The sequence below is a fragment of the Poecilia formosa genome, unplaced genomic scaffold, assembly GCF_000485575.1.
Source record: "Poecilia formosa unplaced genomic scaffold, Poecilia_formosa-5.1.2 Scaffold37, whole genome shotgun sequence".
Classification (NCBI taxonomy): Eukaryota; Metazoa; Chordata; class Actinopteri; order Cyprinodontiformes; family Poeciliidae; genus Poecilia; species Poecilia formosa.
In genome coordinates, this window is record NW_006799976.1 from 1,421,171 (window position 1) to 1,440,760 (window position 19,590).

At 38.6% G+C, this 19,590-nt stretch overlaps 5 protein-coding genes across 5 annotated transcripts; 2 read left to right on the forward strand and 3 right to left on the reverse strand.

Annotated features, from left to right (window-relative positions):
- Positions 1–146: 146 nt before the first annotated feature.
- pigx (phosphatidylinositol glycan anchor biosynthesis, class X) lies at positions 147–3,303 on the reverse strand. The gene is made up of 6 exons (XM_007550623.2): positions 3,123–3,303; positions 2,768–2,852; positions 1,768–1,903; positions 1,460–1,673; positions 795–895; positions 147–685 (listed from the first exon to the last, which is right to left on the reverse strand). The coding sequence occupies exons 1-6, from the start codon at positions 3,184–3,186 to the stop codon at positions 548–550; spliced, it is 738 nt and encodes a 245-aa protein (XP_007550685.1). The 5' UTR covers positions 3,187–3,303; the 3' UTR covers positions 147–547.
- A 207-nt stretch (positions 3,304–3,510) lies between these two features.
- Positions 3,511–5,589, forward strand: cep19 (centrosomal protein 19). Its single transcript, XM_007550625.2, has 2 exons — positions 3,511–3,819; positions 4,263–5,589. The coding sequence occupies exons 1-2, from the start codon at positions 3,690–3,692 to the stop codon at positions 4,607–4,609; spliced, it is 477 nt and encodes a 158-aa protein (XP_007550687.1). The 5' UTR covers positions 3,511–3,689; the 3' UTR covers positions 4,610–5,589.
- Positions 5,495–8,747, reverse strand: ing5a (inhibitor of growth family, member 5a). Its single transcript, XM_007550624.2, has 8 exons — positions 8,641–8,747; positions 7,269–7,340; positions 6,966–7,132; positions 6,719–6,830; positions 6,519–6,615; positions 6,288–6,423; positions 6,114–6,175; positions 5,495–6,025 (listed from the first exon to the last, which is right to left on the reverse strand). The coding sequence occupies exons 1-8, from the start codon at positions 8,675–8,677 to the stop codon at positions 5,986–5,988; spliced, it is 723 nt and encodes a 240-aa protein (XP_007550686.1). The 5' UTR covers positions 8,678–8,747; the 3' UTR covers positions 5,495–5,985.
- Positions 8,748–9,805: 1,058 nt separating this feature from the next.
- plekhb2 (pleckstrin homology domain containing, family B (evectins) member 2) lies at positions 9,806–13,789 on the forward strand. The gene is made up of 8 exons (XM_007550628.2): positions 9,806–9,948; positions 10,538–10,588; positions 10,733–10,885; positions 11,001–11,103; positions 11,620–11,659; positions 11,989–12,072; positions 12,442–12,556; positions 12,653–13,789. Exons 2-8 carry the CDS (start codon positions 10,552–10,554, stop codon positions 12,787–12,789), a joined length of 669 nt encoding a protein of 222 aa, XP_007550690.1. The 5' UTR covers positions 9,806–9,948; positions 10,538–10,551; the 3' UTR covers positions 12,790–13,789.
- LOC103137085 (vacuolar protein sorting-associated protein 4B-like) lies at positions 13,789–19,314 on the reverse strand. Its single transcript, XM_007550626.2, has 11 exons — positions 19,083–19,314; positions 18,301–18,412; positions 18,059–18,203; positions 17,751–17,809; positions 17,552–17,671; positions 17,301–17,457; positions 17,060–17,208; positions 16,842–16,923; positions 16,501–16,720; positions 14,581–14,721; positions 13,789–14,490 (listed from the first exon to the last, which is right to left on the reverse strand). Exons 1-11 carry the CDS (start codon positions 19,101–19,103, stop codon positions 14,389–14,391), a joined length of 1,308 nt encoding a protein of 435 aa, XP_007550688.1. The 5' UTR covers positions 19,104–19,314; the 3' UTR covers positions 13,789–14,388.
- Positions 19,315–19,590: the final 276 nt, after the last annotated feature.

Genomic DNA, 19,590 nt, shown 5'->3' on the forward strand with positions numbered 1-19,590 from the left:
AAAAAACACTTAAGAAAATAAATAAAATACAATAAAAATAACTGAAGCTGAAACTGAAGTTTTACAAAATGAAATATATGAATATATTTAATCACAATTGGAGATCCCTTCTAAGGGGTTTGAGTTGAAAATATATTTTCCACACATTTATGTTTCACTTGTTTATTTCATCAACGTTAGGAATTATTGACATGTACAAGCAAATATAAGATTTACATATTTATCTAAAACATCGTTTGTAGCTCTATACATTCTTTATTTTGGTTTCCCAACTGCTTAAGCAAACAACAAAATAGTTTTATCTTTTAATATTGCCTGACCCAAATTTCAATTTCATATCAGAAAAATAAATGTAAAAAAAATCTGTAAAAACATGGAGTCACATTAAGCTTTTAGGGGGTAATTTAATGTGGACACCTGGGATTCTTTCACAACAGATACAGATCTGTTTTGTATTTACAGAAAGCAGGTGGGATGATCCTGGTCCCAGACACGACCGCTCCACATTATAACCCCGTTTAGAACAAGTCCTTTTGACTGCTGCAGCTTAAACCAGTCGATGTTTCAACATGTATTTAGACAACACCACACAGCAGACCATAGTGGCTAGAAGAGTCCCACCACAGACAAGCATCGTCGCTGATCCATCACCAACCGGTAACATGACACTGACGGTGCTGGACTCCTAAAGGAAACAAGATATATTTTGAATAAGAGCAAGATTTGAACAGTAGGGTTTTTTTTTTTTTTTTTTGAATAAAATGATTTGTAAAGATTTAGAAAAAAAAAAGCACCTGCTGCAGAGGCTTTTTCACCCATGAACATGTGCTGGAATTGCTGACAGTGCAAGGAGCATCCACTACAGAATGAGACTCAAATCTGCGAAGATCCGAGCCTGAAATGGAGGAAATTACACAATCTGTTTGATTAAAAGTTGTACTATCTGTTCGATATGGAAAACAAATCCCCTCATAATCAAGACAAATAATGTAAATTTAGATCAGACAATAAATTCTATATTTATTAGAGATGCACCAAGCAAACAGCCAAAGATTGTACAATTAGCTCTTATTGGAAGGTCAAATACTGAATCATGACATCTTTTTTTACTAAATAAATGACTAAAAACACAAAAAAAAGTCCACACTTTTCAATCTATAAACGCATGATTAAACTATGATGCTCTTTTTAAAATTTAAGATAGTCAAGGATTTATACTTTCATGCACAAATGAGGATTATTTTGTAAACAACATCTTCTCTGTTGGATTCAAAACTTATACATCTATCAAAAAAACCGCAGCACGTTTCTCTGCATTATAATTTCTGGATGGGGGAAAAAACAACAACTAATCTGTCAAAACTGGAATTGATGGAAAAACTCGAGGAAAAACTAGCCAAACAAAAACATCTGATTGGTGCATCTGTACAATTTCAGAAAGGAAAAGACTATTGTTTACATTTTTCAGTGCGCAGCAGCAGGTCAGGAGGTTCAATGTGAACAGATGTGAATGCTTCCCCAGAGAAAGAGGGCTCGTGATAGCGCCCGTGTACTGGGATTGTTAATTTTAGGAAACTGGGAGCTGACCCAGTATGGGTGGGAAACACGAAGGTAAGAAATCCAGAAGTCTTGTGAGCAGGCACTTCGAGGTCAATGGCTGAATCTATCAATATCTAGCAATAAAGAATGAAGACAAAGATCATTGAAAAATATATATATATTTGTTTTTAAAACAAATATATAGTGCCATGGTTGTCATGGTGTTACCTCAAAGTTGCTTTGATCACCTAGGGATGCCAGTTGATATGGATCTACAAAGACGCCATTTGGCCATCTGTAAAGCAGCACAATGCTGGCACCACTGAGTGTAGTTGGTCTGAGCTCAACAGTGGTTGTCACCTCCCTAAAACACAACAGAAATTAGTCCCTGAAGCCTTTTGTCTCTTTACAACATGTACATGAATTAGACATGACATTATGGCCACCTGCTAAATAGACAAACTGTATTTATCCCAGACTGGTTTATCACAGCAGCAGATATAAAAACATTACAACTTTTTCAAAACTGTAGCAGTAAAGTACAGTGAAGCATAAATAATAATAAAGACTTTCAAAGAATACTTTAAAAGAATATTATGCTCAAAAAGATAAAATAGTGCTTACATGACATTTTGTTTTTAAGAGATTATATTACTATATGATGGAATGAAGGTATTAGAGAAAAAGGTGTTAGGTATTACATTCACAGCTGATTGTTGCACATTGTTGTAGTCTGAGGGGGAAAATGGTTTCTGTACTGGTTGCTACACAAGAAAGATTGAGATGTTGGGAATTTAAAAGCTAAGTGAATGCATCAAACTTTTTGTTGAGATCTCAAAATGTTCCTGTAGTATAGATACTTAGATATGAAGCCAATCTCTTACCCTGATCTTATCTGGTACTGGACACAATCTGAATCGGCAGGTCAGGCTTTTCTACGATTGTAATTGGCGATCGGCCAGTAAACTGCAATCGGTGCACCCCTACTTTCTATGAGAACCAACATTATCTTCACAATCTGGAGCATTTTCTTGAAAAGGCATCTCAATTTTGCCTTGTCAAATGCAGTCAAATCATTATGTTTGCCAATTTTATCTGGTTCTGTCACATCTACTTTGTGGACAAACTGTCCACCTGCTATCAACTACAAGGTAATGTGTCATGATGAAGACATATTCACTTCACCTGCCAGTGGTCATAATGTTATGATAGGCGTATAACCAAATACCTGTGGAAGCCTTTCTTGCTAAGCTCCAGGGACACAGAGGAGGACTCTAGCCATTGTTTGAGCTGATCGCAGTGCTCCTGCTCATCTGCAAAAAACGTAAGTATTATACAGATAAACATTTTACAAATAGTTAGTAGATAGCATTTCATCTTACTGCAATTTAGTAGTTTTTTTAATAGGAGCTCTGTCTATAGTATAATGTCTTGGTCAAATGTATTTTCGGAGACGTGCATCACATGAGGACATGTTTTTCCACTTAGGAAAAATCTTAATCTCTCTTGTTTGTAAGACCTTAAACCGTAAACATAGATTAGTTTTCTTGCCAAGAACGAAGACGTTTAACTATATTACTTACCCTCTTTGTTCAAACAATAGCATTTAGATAAGCAAGCCAACACAAAAAATAGTTCAAAGTACATCACAATCGTTAAGGTAAATTTTTACATGTATTTTCAAAGTATTTGGCATACTGCGAGGCTTTTTCACATTTCCCAATTCAAATGTTTACGGAAGACAACATCGTAGGACCATTTTGTAGTTTTGTGGAAGCCAGAATTCTGCCTGACTATAAATCCAGTCCCTCGAGTGTTTAACATTGCTGCCAAGCTATTATAATATACTTTAAAATGAAATAATCAGTTTTAGTTAAAGTTAATTAATTTAATTTTACAACTACGGGACAGTGGCTCATTTAACCTTTTTAAAAAATATTTTTGGACAGGCTTCACTAAAATATTTGCCTAATGTAAGGCTCCTTGGTAACGCTTCCCATGAAAGGTCCTGTAATTAATACTTTATCATTTTCTCTTCGTTTTCAATTTAGTGGGCAATATTACAGTGTTTATGGATTAAATCATTTCTTTTCAAACTATAAACCTCAGAAAAGGACATATTTAACCATCTTTATCGAAAAGGGAAGGCGATGGGCTGTGAAGCAAAGCGGTGCGGAGTGCAGTTCAATCCTCCTTCTATAGTTCTGGTTTATATCCACACCGACACCAAAAAGATACGCAAGAGAATCATACCGATACGAAATTTCTCCAAATATTCTGGTAAGACAATATTTTTCAGCAATTATATAGTTAGTATGGGAATTACAGTTTCAGCAGCAGTGTAATGAATACACTTACTGAGTCAATTTCCTGACTCAATAAAGTGATCAAAATGAGTCATGCTGCAATCACTCCATCTGTTTTTTTTTTAAGGTTCCTGGGTCCAAAAATAAATGCAATAATCTGCAAATGAAACAGTTCTCCCATCCTTATGATAATGACGCAATTTAAAAGTATTCATACCCCAGGAACCTTTTCACAAATATCATATTAAAACCACAAACTTAAGTGTTTTTCACTGCAGTGGTAGCTGTGTTTTGGATTGTGTCTACCAGCCTAAAAAAATCAAAAACAAAAAAACAAAACAAAAAGAGGTTTGACTGCTGTTTCTGTGCATTTGCCTCCATTGAATTAAAAATCTTGATATGATCTCTGACTTCCAGACTGCAGCATGGCTGCTGAAAGACTGAAAAACCACCCAAGGCACAGGGGCTATCTGGACCAAGTACCCCTAAGCCAGCTGGAGAAACTCCACATCATCCTGCGAGATCACATGCAGGGCTTGAGTCTGGAGAACAGCCTCGCTTCATTCCAGCTGGACCCCGACGAGGATCTGAACAAACTGGATGACAAGGAACTGGCTCGCAAAAAGGGACAGATGGACACACTGTTCGAGAGGAACCGCAAGAGGAAAGATGACCCGGACTTTGTGTACGACCTGGAGGTGGAGTTTGACAAATCCAAGCAAGAGAAGTGCAGCTGGGATGAAGAATCAGATGAGGGCTTTTGAAACTCTGATCACGTTAACACCAAGTAAAAATAAAGCCGTCTTTCTACTGGACACAGGGCTGGCCCAAGATTGTAGGAGGGCTCAAGTGGAATTTAATTTAGGTCCCACTTCCAGTTGTGTCCACTGCAATTAGCGGAGATGAACAACATAAACACTCCATTAGACATTTCGGCATAAGCTCAGGCACGGTAGATAATATCAAACTAAACAGCCCTGTGTTTTAGAAAGCATACATGTCACGCTAACAACCAAACGATGTAGGATTAATAATTGAAATTTATTTGTTATAAAATACAAGAATTTTACAAAATACATACTTTGGTTTTATTTATTGTTGTGGTTTACACATAAATGAAGGATATTCACAGTCAAATACGAAAGAAGCTGCTAAAGTTCTATTAAATTACATCTTGAGTCACCGGGATTTAAATGCAACACAAATATCTCTTTGGAGTAATTTGTCTACAAAATATCTTTTCAAATACAAAATACATGATATATTTGTCCATGTACGGATCGACGTGGAGAACCGGCGTTTTCCCCTACAGTTGTACAAGCAAGGAAAACAACAGACATTCAATAGCAAAAGTTGGCTATGAGAAACTACGTCTTTAAAACGCCTGCTGTATCAAACGTCTCCGGGGGCAACGATATCATTCAAAGTGCTTAAATACCTCATTCAGGTGACAGAAGACAACAACTGACCATGAGTACCACGATACATTCAAAAATGTCATAGGCTTGTGTTGAAATTTTCAGTTTACATTTCTCCTTTGCCAGTTTGGTTTAAGCTGATTGTAATATCACTCTGTCACTTGCAGTCATTTATGTGGATCTAATGTAAAACCCTAAAGAGGTAGTAATGACAAACTAAATCTGACTTCCTTTTTTTTTTTTTTTTTTTTTTACCACCGTTGTTTCCGTAAGGATATATAGGTGTTTTAAATGTAATTCTCAGCAGGCTCGTTAATTTGTTTTTTTTTTAAAAATAGTTGTTTATAAAACCGACATTTCAAGTATGCTAAAGCAACGATCTTGGATCTGCGACTCCGTTAGTCAAGACAGTATTTACATCTTCTTGCTCGAAAAGGAGAGACTTTCTGACAAGACCCGGACAACACAGTAAATGTACTGTATGACAATTTGATTTAGAGCTACAAGACAGAGACGGATGTGCTAAAATTTAAAGAGGGAAGGGAACATGGGGGAAGCTGGTGAGGATATATGTCACAAAAGTAGCTTTACACCAAATCTGGATAAGGTTTTTAAGGAAAGTTGTCTTCTTAAAACGGAGTATTGCTGAAACAAAATACAAACTAGACTATTTAGTGACGCCAACAACACAAAAGTAGGTTGTCATTCCTGAAAGGAAAATCTCATTTTTTCTTCCTGTCTTGAGTGCACCTCGGACAGAACCTGTCAGATGAAGGGGAAAGAGGAAGGACAAATGTTCAGAGAGTTACTGGATCAATGCCTGATGTCTTCTAGGGAGTTCAATTCTCACCATTTTCCTTTTGGTTTCGTGGCGAGGTCGACACAAGCAAAGTGGAACCACTCGATGGGACACTGAAACGACAGGAAAATTATGTCAGCCTGCAGATGGTTTCAGATGAATTTAGAACGGAGATAAGGATAAGTTAGAATAATACTTTAAAAAAAAAAAAGGTCGAAAACCTACATCAGGATTATCACATCCGATCATCTCTCCATAGGAGACCTGGTGGCACAGGCAGTACGTCGGCTCGTTGGGGTCCACCGGCATGTCCAAAACGTCTGATGGTTGCATCGGCAGGAGGGTGTCGCTCAGGTCCGGACTGAAAGCATCAACGCAACTCATGCACCACGGCTCACAAACACAAACAGAAAGCCTCTGAGATGTGGCAAATCCTGAGCCGACGGGCCAAGTTACCTGGCCTTCTTCTTCTTTCTGGGAGAATCTTCGTCGGAGCCCTTCCTTCCTCGACCCCTGGACCCACGCTTCTCTCTCTGGCTCCGCATCTCGCTCTCTGTGGGGAAGACGAAGAAGAAAGAGAAGAAAGAAAAATTGCTTATAAGAATAAAACACGTCATGCAGACTCACAGGAAAAGTCTTCTGGTTACCCAACTTACTTTTCAGCGCTCTTCCGTCTGCACTTTCATAGCCGCTCAGTTCTAGTTTCTCCTTCAGCTCGTTCTCAAACCGAGCCAGATCTGCATCCAGTCTGCGGATATGTTTATCCACCTGCGGGAAAGAAATGTTCTGAATGTTTAAGTCCGAACAAATACAGGCAAACGATAGAAAAATCAAATCCAACAACTGATAAATATCGAACGGAAGAAGTTAGGTGAATTCTTGGAAATGTGCGTTCAGACTGACCATTTCATACGTCTGCATGGCAAGCTGGACTTTGTCATCACTGAACTCTTTGCACTTGCTGTAGGCGTTCTGGATCTTCTGCAGGTGTTCCACTCTCTGCTCCGAGGCGAGGTTCTTCACATTCGCTATGTACTCCTCCGCCAGCTTGTCGATCTCGCCTTTCTTTTCTGCGAAAACGACAGGGGGTTGTTGGAGAGACAGATAAACCCCACCGATGCCACCACAGTTCTAAAAGCTCATTATGCAAATTCAAAAGCAACCGATTTAAAATGGCACCAAAAAATAAAATGGTAAAATGATGACCTTCGGTTCTGTTGTCCAGGTCCCGCATCAAGGTGAAGTTCCTCTGTAACTCACATGGTAGATTTTCTATGCCTAGACAGAGGATTAGTGAATGATATTAATATGTATTGTTATATAAAAAATGTATATAAATAAACCAATATTGATCGACAGGTAAAAGTAACAGTTTTGGCTTGTAAGGCTGAAATTAGTGGGCTACTTTAATTGAAATCAACAATTAAAATGATCAATACAGGTGAACATTTGGTCAGGAAATTTGAACAATATTCTTTTATAACGTCACCATAATTTCAGCCAAACATACAGTCCATTTCCTGACTATATTTAGATTGATAAATAATTCAAATAGGTGTTAAAAATCCTCAGCAATAAAAATGTATCAGTTTTATTCATTTACAGGAGTTTACTGCAGAATATATTTATGTTTTTGCATGTCAGTTTGAGTATGACTCCAATAATGCAAATTGCATAATTTTAATATTTCAGCACCTTTGACATTTAGAGTTTGAGCACATTTAAAACTACTGATCCCACACCACAAATACGTATCTATAAGCTGAAAAATGTACAGATTCACCTGCATCAGGGGCAAAAAAAAAAAAAAAAAAGATTAGTTCAGATAAGGATTTTTAAGTATTATGTCAGTTGCTATTTTCTTATCTTTTCAGACATGGTAAATATGATTTGTTTTGCTGAATTTACTGAAGGAAAACCTTTTTGTCCAGGACACATACGTCATGAACTAACACGCAGTTATGGCGTAGTGGTTTACATTACCACGATGTCAGACCTTTACACAGCGACTCTGTTGGTTTCGGGTCGCTAAAGGAACTGGGTTCAGCTTCGGGCTGCCTCAGTTTGGGCGCTACTTCAAACACCCCGCCCCCCGGCGCCTAAACAGTTACGGGAAACGCGGTCTCCAACAGGTTGCGCATACATCGTGCAATATTTAACAGTAAAACCCCGAACGTTTATAAGACACCAAAAATGTATGTTGACGGGGAAAAAAATTAGAAATTATTTTCCAATTTCAATCTTTAAATACGTTCTGTTGTTTATTTTACAAATGCAAAAACAATCCGTGTCGTAAAGTAGTTACGTTGTGAACCATTTAATACGACTAATTTAATTTCGTTTCTTTACATCAGTAGACTGAGCATTATGAAGTGACAATTTATACTGCTTTATTTCCATCGGAACAACGCTACTGTTAGCAAGCGAGCTATTTGCTAACGAGCCTGTACTACAATCTACCTCTAGTCCCTCGAGCGTGTCCTTCGATAGACAAATAAATAAATAAATCAAACTAAACCTCAAACAAACTTTAACGTGACAATGTTAATCATGGTACATTTCGTTTCCTAATACTCACTGTCAAGATAATGCTCCAAGTAAATTGCCGTTGCCATTTTGGGTTATCTATTTAGCTTCTGCGTACTCTCGTTAGCACGCTAACTGTTAGTCACAGGGAGCGTTTGTTTTGGACTACAGGGTTGGCCGTCAGTAGGTGGCGTGGCGATGCGAGTTTCACAGTTCGGTTGTAAACAAAACAAATATATGCGAGTTTTTTTTTATTGTACTATGTTTTGTTCTCAAAACTTATTCGTATGATACAAATATAAACAAACAAACTTATTTATTTATGTATCTCATAAATAAATAACATACATAAAGCTGAGGACTACTCAACTTTAAACCGCTAAGACAATGACTTAACGCATTTTATTTAAATAAATAAATAAATCAATAAATAAATTAATAAATGTCATTAAAATGTTAAAAAATATTTTATTTTTACACTAAAACGTACGAGCCCTCATCTCTTTCCAATAATCTGTTTTGGAAAAAAAAAACTGTGTGCAATAAAACACATTATAGAATTATAATTTATGAATTTTTAAAATAACCCATTTTTATAATTAATATGCAATCTCAGCCTTGGACGTAGGGATAAATATCAATAAATTTGAAATTAATTTCCATGGCTTTGTGCAGAACTGGGGAGTCAGATATCTGGTGCTGATCCTGGCTACAACACATGAAAATATTTGAACAGAAAACTATTATCAAAACTATATCATCTATTATGAATTAATTTTCATATTTCTTATTAATGAAAGACAGGTTTTTCTTTGTAAAGTCAAACTCACAAAGAGTGAAGTATAACTGTTAAAATTTTAACAGTATTTTAATTCTGCCTGAAAATCATATATCAACATTTAGTTTAGCTTTTTTATGACAGGGATAGACTAAAAAAAAAAAACATATTTCGGAAAAACCATTAGATTTAAATAGAATACTTTCAAGAAAAAAAGGAAAAAAAGAAAATTTCACTGCTCACCCTAGACCTGTGTGCACCTGGAACAAGAGGTTACCAATAACCAAACGCACCTTCACTTCCTTTGCTGGCATTTTCCACCGCGGTCAGCTGATAGATGACGTCATTGAAAACAAACACCGCCCTCTCCACAGAGACTGTTGATTCGCGAAGATGCTCTCTGGGCGGGATTTAACGCGAACCAAAGACCGAAGACATAACGGATATTTCCGATGTGTCCACTTTGCTGAACGGTCAGACATTTCTTGCTGCGAGCAACACATCGTGTTATTGTGCATATCACTTCCGCATTCTCGGTATCCTCAAGAAAGGTTATCGCGTCCAAAACATTTAAGGACTCAAGTAAGTATTTAGACCAAAAACACATTTTAACGTCATATAAGAGCGAATAGTCGGAGTGCTTACTTTACAATAAACTGTTTAAACTCGCGCTAACATGTCTGCTCCTTTCTAGCTATTTACAGGAAGCAGCTAGCAAAGAATATAGTCTATTTCTTACACTTAGTCCTGTGTAAATATTTTAACCTCATATTCTCCTTACCAATGTCATAAATACCAATTTCTTGCTTTCTATTCCTTTAATGTGTTAAGCTGGGGAACCCTGAGAGTCAACGTAAAAATAAAAGGTTGCTATTCAACTTTACTTGGAATAAATTCTTGATCTCATACAAAGTCAACAATATCTTTAAACCAATAGCCTCAACCATGGTTAGCTTAAATTAATTTATAAGCTATATGCAAAAATAAGTGCTAAATCACTAAATTTATCATTAGGAATTTGTTTTCTTTTAATGCTGTAGACATCGTTGTGGACTTAGTAATTGTTTTACCACTCACGAGGTTCATCTTAGACATGCCCCACCCTGTTGCCAGCCTCTGGAGTTCTGAGAAACACACTGTAATAATATTTACAATTTTTTTCTGTCTCCAGGTGTCTCCTCTGAAATGGCTGTGGTAAAAAGTGGCTGGCTCCATAGACAAAGTGAGCTAACTTTACTTTAAAACTTTCTATTTGCAAATCAGCAGTTAAGTAGCACAGAAAAAAATGTATGTCTGTTTATACACGCCCCTTATAAATAACAATAGTAATAAAAAAAACAAAACAATTATGATGTTTATTTTGAAGGCACCATCCTACGGCGGTGGAAAAGAAACTGGTTTGACCTGTGGGCCGACGGACGCCTGGTGTTCTACAATGACCAGGAGCGGCGTGACATGGAGGATGACATCCACATGAGAGTCCACTGCATTAACATCCGTGGCTCTGCTGCTTGTCAGGGTATTGTGACGTGTTTTTTTTTTTTTTTTTTTTTTTGTCTCTTTAGACAGCTGAGACGTGTTGTTTTGACATTGTTTTAAATGTGCCACCTTTGTGTTTTTGTACTTCCTTCCAGAGCTGAACCCACCGGATGGGAAAGCGCGTGACGCATTGTTCCAGATCGTGTGCAGAGACGGGCGGGTCATCAGCTTGTGTGCAGACAGTGCAGATGATGCCTTGTAAGCCAGCAAATGTACTCTCCAGTTATTATGTCAGTTATTAATTGACACTCAGCCCCAAATTATCCATATCCCAGGCATATTTAGGTCTAACGTAATCTTTTATTCTGACTGTGAGTATAATTAATCTTTTGGAGTGACTTTCTCCAAGTCACTCCAAAGCTGAAGATTAGGGTCATGGCAAAAAGAGGCCTTTAAACCTCATAACCAGACATAAATCATCAAAATAGCAGTGAAAACATGCAAAAAGCTGCTCAGCAATCATCAGAAGAGTTTGATTGGTGTAGTGCCAATTCTACCAGTTGTTTATAAGGGTATAAATGATTTTCAACATGCCAGTTTGAATATTTTTTTAAGAGATGCCTTTGTTTCCTATCAGAAACAAACCTTTTGATTGAAAATAATTTCATGTTTAAATTTGTCAGGAAGGTTAATAATTTTGGGTTTTAACTGTATGTTTAGGTGTGTAGAATTTGGGTAACCTGACATTAATGTGGTTTCTCTTCCTGGCTGCAGAGCATGGACCATGGCACTGCAGGATGCCAGAATAAACACGGTGAGTGTTTCGTACGTTTAAAGGAAATCTTTTGTGCGCAAGGTCTCATGTTTATATTTGTAGTTTTCCCTTTTTTTGTGTGCATTGTGAAACAGTTCTCATATTTTCCTTCTCTACTAATCTAATAACAAATGAAGTTAGAAAGGGAATTCTTCCTTTCTAACTCCTTAAGCTCATTGATTTCTCATAACCTCTCACCAGTTTCACGGTTCCAAAACCTTCAATGAGTGTGCTTGCTTTGTTGCATCTGTCTTAGCAAGTAGCTCAGTATTGCTGGTAAACTGATTAAGTCTCTTTTTTTTTTTTTTGGGTTGTTTGATGTTTCACAGGTGGTCGCTGCTCCTCAGATTGGCTTTGCGCAGGAAGTCGTGGCATCTGCTCCTCCTCCTTACTCAGAGTACGCCCAGCCACAGGTGAAAGGAGTAACCGACGTCAACACGACTGGAAAATAGAAAGCGTTATCCATATTCTGACGCTGCACTTTATATTGTTTTGTTTAGCTTAATTCATTCAGACTCCTTTACAATGAAAATGAACAAACCCAACGAAAACTTAAAGGGGCGGTATTATGTAAAATCGACTTGTTGGAGCATTAAAATGTTATTTTGATGACATCTGAAGTTGACATAGTCATTTGATTTTGCTGTAAAGCAGCACTATGTGTCTGTATAACTCATAAAACAGCTCATTTGCTCAAAGCTACGTTTTGCTGTCATCTAGTGGAGACGTTGTGGAAGTGTTCATCTGTATCTGTAAGCCTCATGTGGGATTTTTTTCCCCAGGTTTATGCTCCGGGCCCATACGGAGACTACACCGCTCCGCCTGTTCATCCCACACAGATTATGTACTCCGGCGATGGGCAACCCTACGCTGTTGCTTATCCATATCAGTATCAAGGTAAATAAACTCAACCCCGCTCAGCATAGCTGCAGCTGTATTAAGTTTTTGGCTGCGATGTGGAGGATTAATTCATGAATTTGTCGCGTTGCTCAGGTGGATACGTTGCTCCCGAAGTGAACCACGTGATCATCCAGGAGCGGCCGCGCGGCGAAGCGGGGGACGTGGCTCTGGGCATGCTCGCTGGAGCAGCCACCGGTCTGGCAATCAGCTCGCTCTTCTCCGTCTTCTAATTGGGCCTGCTTCGCTAACCGTCCCCCCCTCCCGCTCCTACTGTATTTACACCTTCAGTGTGTGCTCTTGTCAGTGCAGTCACAGGATTTCAAATGAAGTGTGTCCTCCGTTGGACTACGTCAATGAGACATGACTGTGACAGGCAGAGTGGATGACCTAGTAAATACTTTTTAGCACTTTCCGATACTCCCAGGCAGTGTTTTTGCTCCTGTCGTGATGCATGTGTTGAAATATCTTTAACCATAACGATTATTCTCTCCAGACCGTTATTTATTAGATCATTTATCACGTGCATGTCGCTTTACCCAGTTTGCTTCAGATTTGCACACAGTTGGCCTTTCATATTTGCAAAATGAATGAACCTTTTTCTTTTGTACTGTAACCTTTGTTTACTTTCCCTTTTCTTTAGTCACAGATCTGCAGTGCGCCCCTGGCTTTGTGTGAGCTTGAGTCAGATTGGGATTTAGGCACTGGATGCACTAAATACATACTTTCCCTGTAGGATCTTTAAAGTCATTTGCAGAAATGTTGGTTTGCATTATTTTGTTTGTTGAAAAAGGACACCAAGTATGAAGGCACAGTAGCATTAGCCTGAAGTTTACAGGGACACTGAATTTCTGCAGTCCTCTGTTTCAATGTATCGTTTGGTCTTTTTAATTTTCTTTTCTTTTGTTGACTCAGTGGCAGCTGCTGAACCTTACCTCCTGTTTTGATTTGTTCGTATTGATGTTTTCATGTTTGGTGCACAAACAGTTGAGTTAAAGGTTATTTCTGTTTTAAAAACCTAAATGTATGTGATTTAATCTCCACAAACAGCCTCTTCCATAACATTTTATTGAGCCTAAGAAATGTTAAAGAGAACTCATTTTCTCTAATAGCATAACAGTAAAGTTACTTTGTTTAGCAATTCTTAAGCATGTTTAAAGGTGTGACTTAATCGGACTCGGATGTACTGATTAAATCAAGATGTTATTTTAACAAATAAATATATTCACATTGCTTTTGCATTCTGTTTATTTAGCCCTGAGTCTTGTTCACAGAACACAAGAAGATGTGAGAAATGACCTCAGATTTTAACAAAACGTCGACAAACCAAACATTTTGACCCGAACAAAACATGACTAACTATATCTACAATAACATCACAAGAAATCGGATGTACACATACATACATAACACGGCAACTGAAGGAAGAGCTTCTTTGAACAGACCGTAATTCATTTTAGAAGCAACAAAAGCCTGAGAAGAATCAAATGAAAGGAAAGAAAACAAGTGATTTTGTGTTTAAAATGGAGGCAACATCTGTAAATTTAAACAGTCCTCTAGTCATAAAAGTAAACTTTAAAGCAAAGTTTATTTGGTGCAAAATAAATCCACCTTATACGTGGTGATGTCTGTAGTGTTGAAAAGGTGCAAAGACGTGTCGGTATATTCGTAAACACTAGCTTCAGTGGAACAACAGATGAAACGGTCAACTCTCAGGTACATTCTAGAAACCTCGCGAAGTGTCCATTTCAAAGATTCAACAGACCAAAAGACTGGCACATGAAGTATAATTGATTAAGGAAAAAAAAGACCAAACTTCCATCCTTAGCAGATTAGCCCTCTTGACCAAAATCTTCTGTAAACTTCTTCAGCTTGTCCAGGTCTTGCTCGTTGACCGTGGGCTTGGTGTTGCTCAGAGACCGGAGCATGTCGGCCTGCACAGAGACCAGCGAGCAGCTCATGGCAGGTCCAGATCAATCTGATCATCAATATCGTAAATTAAAAGCAATGATTTGGTTTCTTACCATGGACACCACGGGCTCCAGCAGCTTTTCCCCAGGAACCTCCATCCACGTCATCTCTACGGCGTTGGGATCTCCAGGTGAGCACGGCGTCAGCAGGTCATCAACCACAATGTCAGGGCTGTTAAACGGGGATCCGCGAACCTTAAAATGTAGAATAGGACAAAAGTTTTATCAAAGTGTTTGAATGGACAGAAGATAAAAAAGAAAAGCTGCCTCTCTTAAGGTTACAGCTCTATGTGGAAACAGAAGGGAAGCACAGCTGGGTGTATAGACTGTCTGCAAATTACAACAAATTCATGGTAAGCTGACCTTCGTTGGGCTAAAGTATTCAATACCACGACTGATGTGGATTATCATATCACTAAAATCCCATTGGACATCCATGTAATGTACATTTATGTGTCCTTTTAACATGTAAATCAGAAACATCTGTTTGGAGAATTGCTATTCTTTTGTTATATTTATAGATCCTTTTCACCCATAATCAGCTTTGATTTTTTTTAAAATTATATTCAGGGTCTGTAGAGTCAACATTTCAACTGTTAGTGAGGTAAAGACAAGAACGTGCAAATCCTTTGAAAATTTACCCCACTTTCTAACTTCCCTGAACTCAAACAGGAACCTATTGACTGAACTCTAACAGAATAATAATAATATCTGTGAAACTAATCCAAGCACACAGAGACTGAAACTGAGGCAACCAAATGCAAATCCATGAGCGTATGTCACTAAACTGGGAAAATGGATTTCCTTCTTTTTTTTTAAAATTATTTTCTGACATAGTGCTTGTCTGTACTGACACAAAGTATACCACTGGTAAAGATGTGTACACAATTTCCCTTAGATTATTAGTGCATTATTATATTGAAGCATTATGTAATACTTTAGAAATTTTTTTTAACTTTTTCTATGACTATGTTTGTACAGTGAGGAACAATGGTGAGAAAAAGACGTTTTAAACCAGCACAGTTATTGGTGCAATCTCTTAAATAAATTTAACCAAAACATACTCCCTTTACAGTTTTTTTTTTAGTTGGTCATATCTTTAGACTCCTGTAATCTTCGCAACATGTTGAGCTTTTCACCAACAACAACTCCAGGAAAGTTTGGGATGAAGGAAACAAGCAGTACTTAGGAAAGCGCCTCATCCCCACTGTTTAGTACGGTAGAGGATCTGTGATGCTGCGGTTCTGTTGCTTTTTCAAAGAACTTTTAAAGTTATAACTGCCAGTGATTTGTAAATGTTTTGAGCAAGACAACACATCAAAATAACACAGAAATGGTTCACCGAGCCCAGACAATAATTTTATTTTTTCACAGGATAGTCATCCCCAAAACTGAACAAACGTACTCAAATTAAAGGTTTTCTAGATCGCTCAGTGTGAGATTATGCTAACGCAAATAAAGATGAACATTAAAAGGCCTTTTCTTTTACACATCTTTGCCAGGGCTGCCAATAAAAAGAGCCAGAACTTTATAGTAGAGATTAGTGAACGAGTTAATAATTTGGGACAACCTTCAGACTATGTTCTCCAGATAGAAATCAACTGTGTGCCACTGTTGTTTATTTTTAGACTACAGTGAGTTTATGATGTCTATTAAAAGAGGCAGCTGACTGAAGCAGTCAAAACCCAAACACATCAAAATATCTGACACAACTTTAACTCCCCACTACGATCTGCATTATTTACTGAAAAACTGCTTTGAAAACAGTTTATTATGCTGGCATTCAATCGTTTTCTGTGCCTGAAGCCAACTTTAAATATTTTCCCGATTTACTTTTCACTCAGTTTATTGATACAACGCATGAAAAAACTCTTTCAAACATGGGCACATTTCTAATTCTAGGAAAAAACTGATTCCAAAAGAAGTTTTTCCAGCTGATAAAAAAAACAAAACTGGAAGACGTTTTGTTTTTACCTTTTTGAAGTGAGTCGCTGACTGAACCCTCCTGACGGGCTGCATGAGGGCGTCCCTGACAATTATGCTGATGTCTGCTCCGGAGTAGCCGTCTGTCTTCTTGCCCAGAGTGACGAAATCGTTGTCCGTCAGCCCGTTGGGGGTGGAGCCCAGGTGCAGCTTGAACATGAAGGAGCGGGCGTGCTCCTCCGGCAGAGGAATGTAGATCCGCTTCTCAAACCTGGCACAAGAACAAAAGCTTCAGTAAACCATTACGAGACCTTCGGCGACCGGACGATCTGGACGACAGCCAGCTCCGATAAACCCTCAGAGGCGACGGGGAGGATTGGCGCTAAGCTAACCTTCTCCTGATGGCAGAGTCCAGCGTCCAAGGAATATTTGTGGCTCCCAGGACCAGGATCCCATCGTTGTCGTTCCCAACGCCTGGCGGGAGAAAAATGCGGCAACGATGACGAAAAATAAGCAATTGAAGAGGAAGGAAGTAAGTGTTGCTAATAGAAGAACGAAACATTTCTGTAGTTAGCTCTGACTAGCTGCACTCAAGCATCCTCTTGCTCACCTTGCATCTGAACGAGGAACTCCGTCTTGATCCTGCGAGCGGCCTCGCTCTCATTTTCGCTCCTCGAGCCGCAGAGGGAGTCGATCTCATCGATGAAAATGATCGACGGTTTGTGCTCCCGCGCTAAAGCGAACAGGTTCTTCACCAGTCTAAAAGCAGGAAATGACAACAGTGGGACCGTTTTCTTTTGTCCCTCCCGCACCCCACCTCTACACATTCAATTTGTTGTCCAAAACCTCACTTTTCGCTTTCCCCCAGCCACTTGGACACCAGGTCAGAGGAGGAGACGGAGAAGAAGGTGGAGTTGTTGGCTTCTGTCGCCACCGCCTTGGCCAGGTAGGACTTCCCTGTTCCTGGAGGACCAAACAGGAGGATTCCCCGCCACGGAGTCCGCTTGCCTACAAAAACACACGCAGTACGGAGCTAGACACCGACCATACGTCTGCAGCTCTCTTTTTTTTTTTTTGTTTGTTTATTTTCTTGTGCTGATACCTGTGAACAGATGAGGGAATTTGATTGGGAGGATGACAGCTTCTTTCAAGGCTTCTTTGGCTCCTTCCAGTCCCGCAACATCGTTCCACTTCACATTTGGTTTTTCCATTACAATGGCACCTGGAAAAGGAGATGACTTCAGTCACTATATTCAGTTAAAGCATTTCTCAGAATTCAGTCATACAATAATTTCATTCACCTGAGAGCTGATTTTTGAATTTCTTTTTCTCCTGATCTTCCCCATCATCACTTTCATTCCTAAAATTGTAGCAAAAATCAGGGAATAATGAGATTCAATTCCAGTTTACTAAGCTTTTGATGTAATTTTGATTGTTAAGGAAACAATAAATCATCAGGACACAAACAAATACTTAATTAAGCAGACAACTGTAGTAGTTTTTAAGTAGTTTACTTTCTTTCTTTGTAAAACAAACAAAAAGAAGTGTTTACACCAGCAACAGACACAGCTGAATATCAGTTTATTTCTGATTTGTTGACAGCTCTCACCCTTTGTCCCCGGACTCTTTGACAGGTTTGGCCGGAGGACTCTTCTCCTTCTGCTTCAGGTAAACCTTCAGCTGCTCGGCTCGGTCCAGGTAGTCGGCACACTTTGCCCTGATACTCTGCTTCGCTCGTTCGCCCTGTGCCTCATCTGCAGCAACAACACAGAGAATCACAATAAAAAAAATAAAAAAATAAAAAATCTAATTCTGCATAGCTGAGTGAGGGGAAGGATGGAGGTTCCTTACATTTGACAACGTGTAGGAAGTACTGTATGGCATGCTCATAACATCTGAGGGCCTCCTCGTAGTTCTTGGCTTTGTCCTCCTGTGCCGCCTTGCTGGCCAGATCAATAGCTTTCTAAAGGCAAACAATAGGACAGGAAATTGATAAAGACGTTTGGAAACGTTCAATACATGCCAACATAATCAGGGTTGCTAATAAAGAAGTGACGTCACTCTGTGGTAAACACGCCCCTGCCCTTTCCTTTCTTTTTTTAGCTGTGATACCTGTGCTGATTTCAAAAGGAGTTGTTGTTGTTTTTTTTAAATCTATTTATATATAGTTTATCAGCTATCATGCTAATATTATGCTCTATTTAATAAGGGGCTTACAAAATTAAGTAATCATTGGATTTACTTTTGATTTGTTCCGTTTCAACTTTTCAGAGAAATAGTATTAAATATCACAGCATGTTATGCTTTTTTTTATTAAGCAGAATAAAAGACAGCAATGTTCACAGCCACAAATTGACATCATGCTGACACTAGCAGTACAGGACTACTGCATTTTCCCTTTAAAATGCTCTAACTTCCCAAGTCATCACATTCTAAATAAATTAAAAACATTACCTAAGTATACTAATGAGTAAAAAGTGCGCCGTTACGAACTTTTTTGTGACAAAACAGCTCAATTTAAAATAAAAATAAAAGCGTGTTTATTAGTTTGTTTATTAAAGCTGAGCTAAATAAGGCGTCGTATCGGCTTCCAGGTGAGTCACGTCACTGTTTTTAAAAGTCTTGTCACTTACCTGTAAATTTCCGCCCGCCATTAGCCGCTTCTGTCGCTGAAACCTGTCCGGGTGCGCTGAGATTAAATATTAAAACTTGTGGCTCTTTTCTCCTGTTGTGTCCGGTTACTTAAGAGTTACATTCAGAGCACTTTTAGTCGCTAAACATCCCAAAGGTTTGTCTCTCTTCCGCATCTGAACTTCGACTGCTGCTTCCGCGGTGCTCACGTGACCAAACTGTCATCCTTGACGTTACTTTTTCCAACGTTCCCGCTCAGTTTCCTGTACGTTCTTGAATGTACCGAGTCACTGCTGGAGTAAAACACCGATGTCATAATTCATAAATATATTGAAAGGAAGCCAAAAGGTCCGGGTGAACTTTTAGACTTGTGTAAAGTTGTTAATTAGACGACATCTGGACTTGTTTCCAATAGACTCCTGTTCCAACATCTCCTCCTGTGCTTAGATGTGATGAACCTGTTAATACTAGTTACTATGTGTGCTAGTAATTAAGTGAGTAAATGTAGAT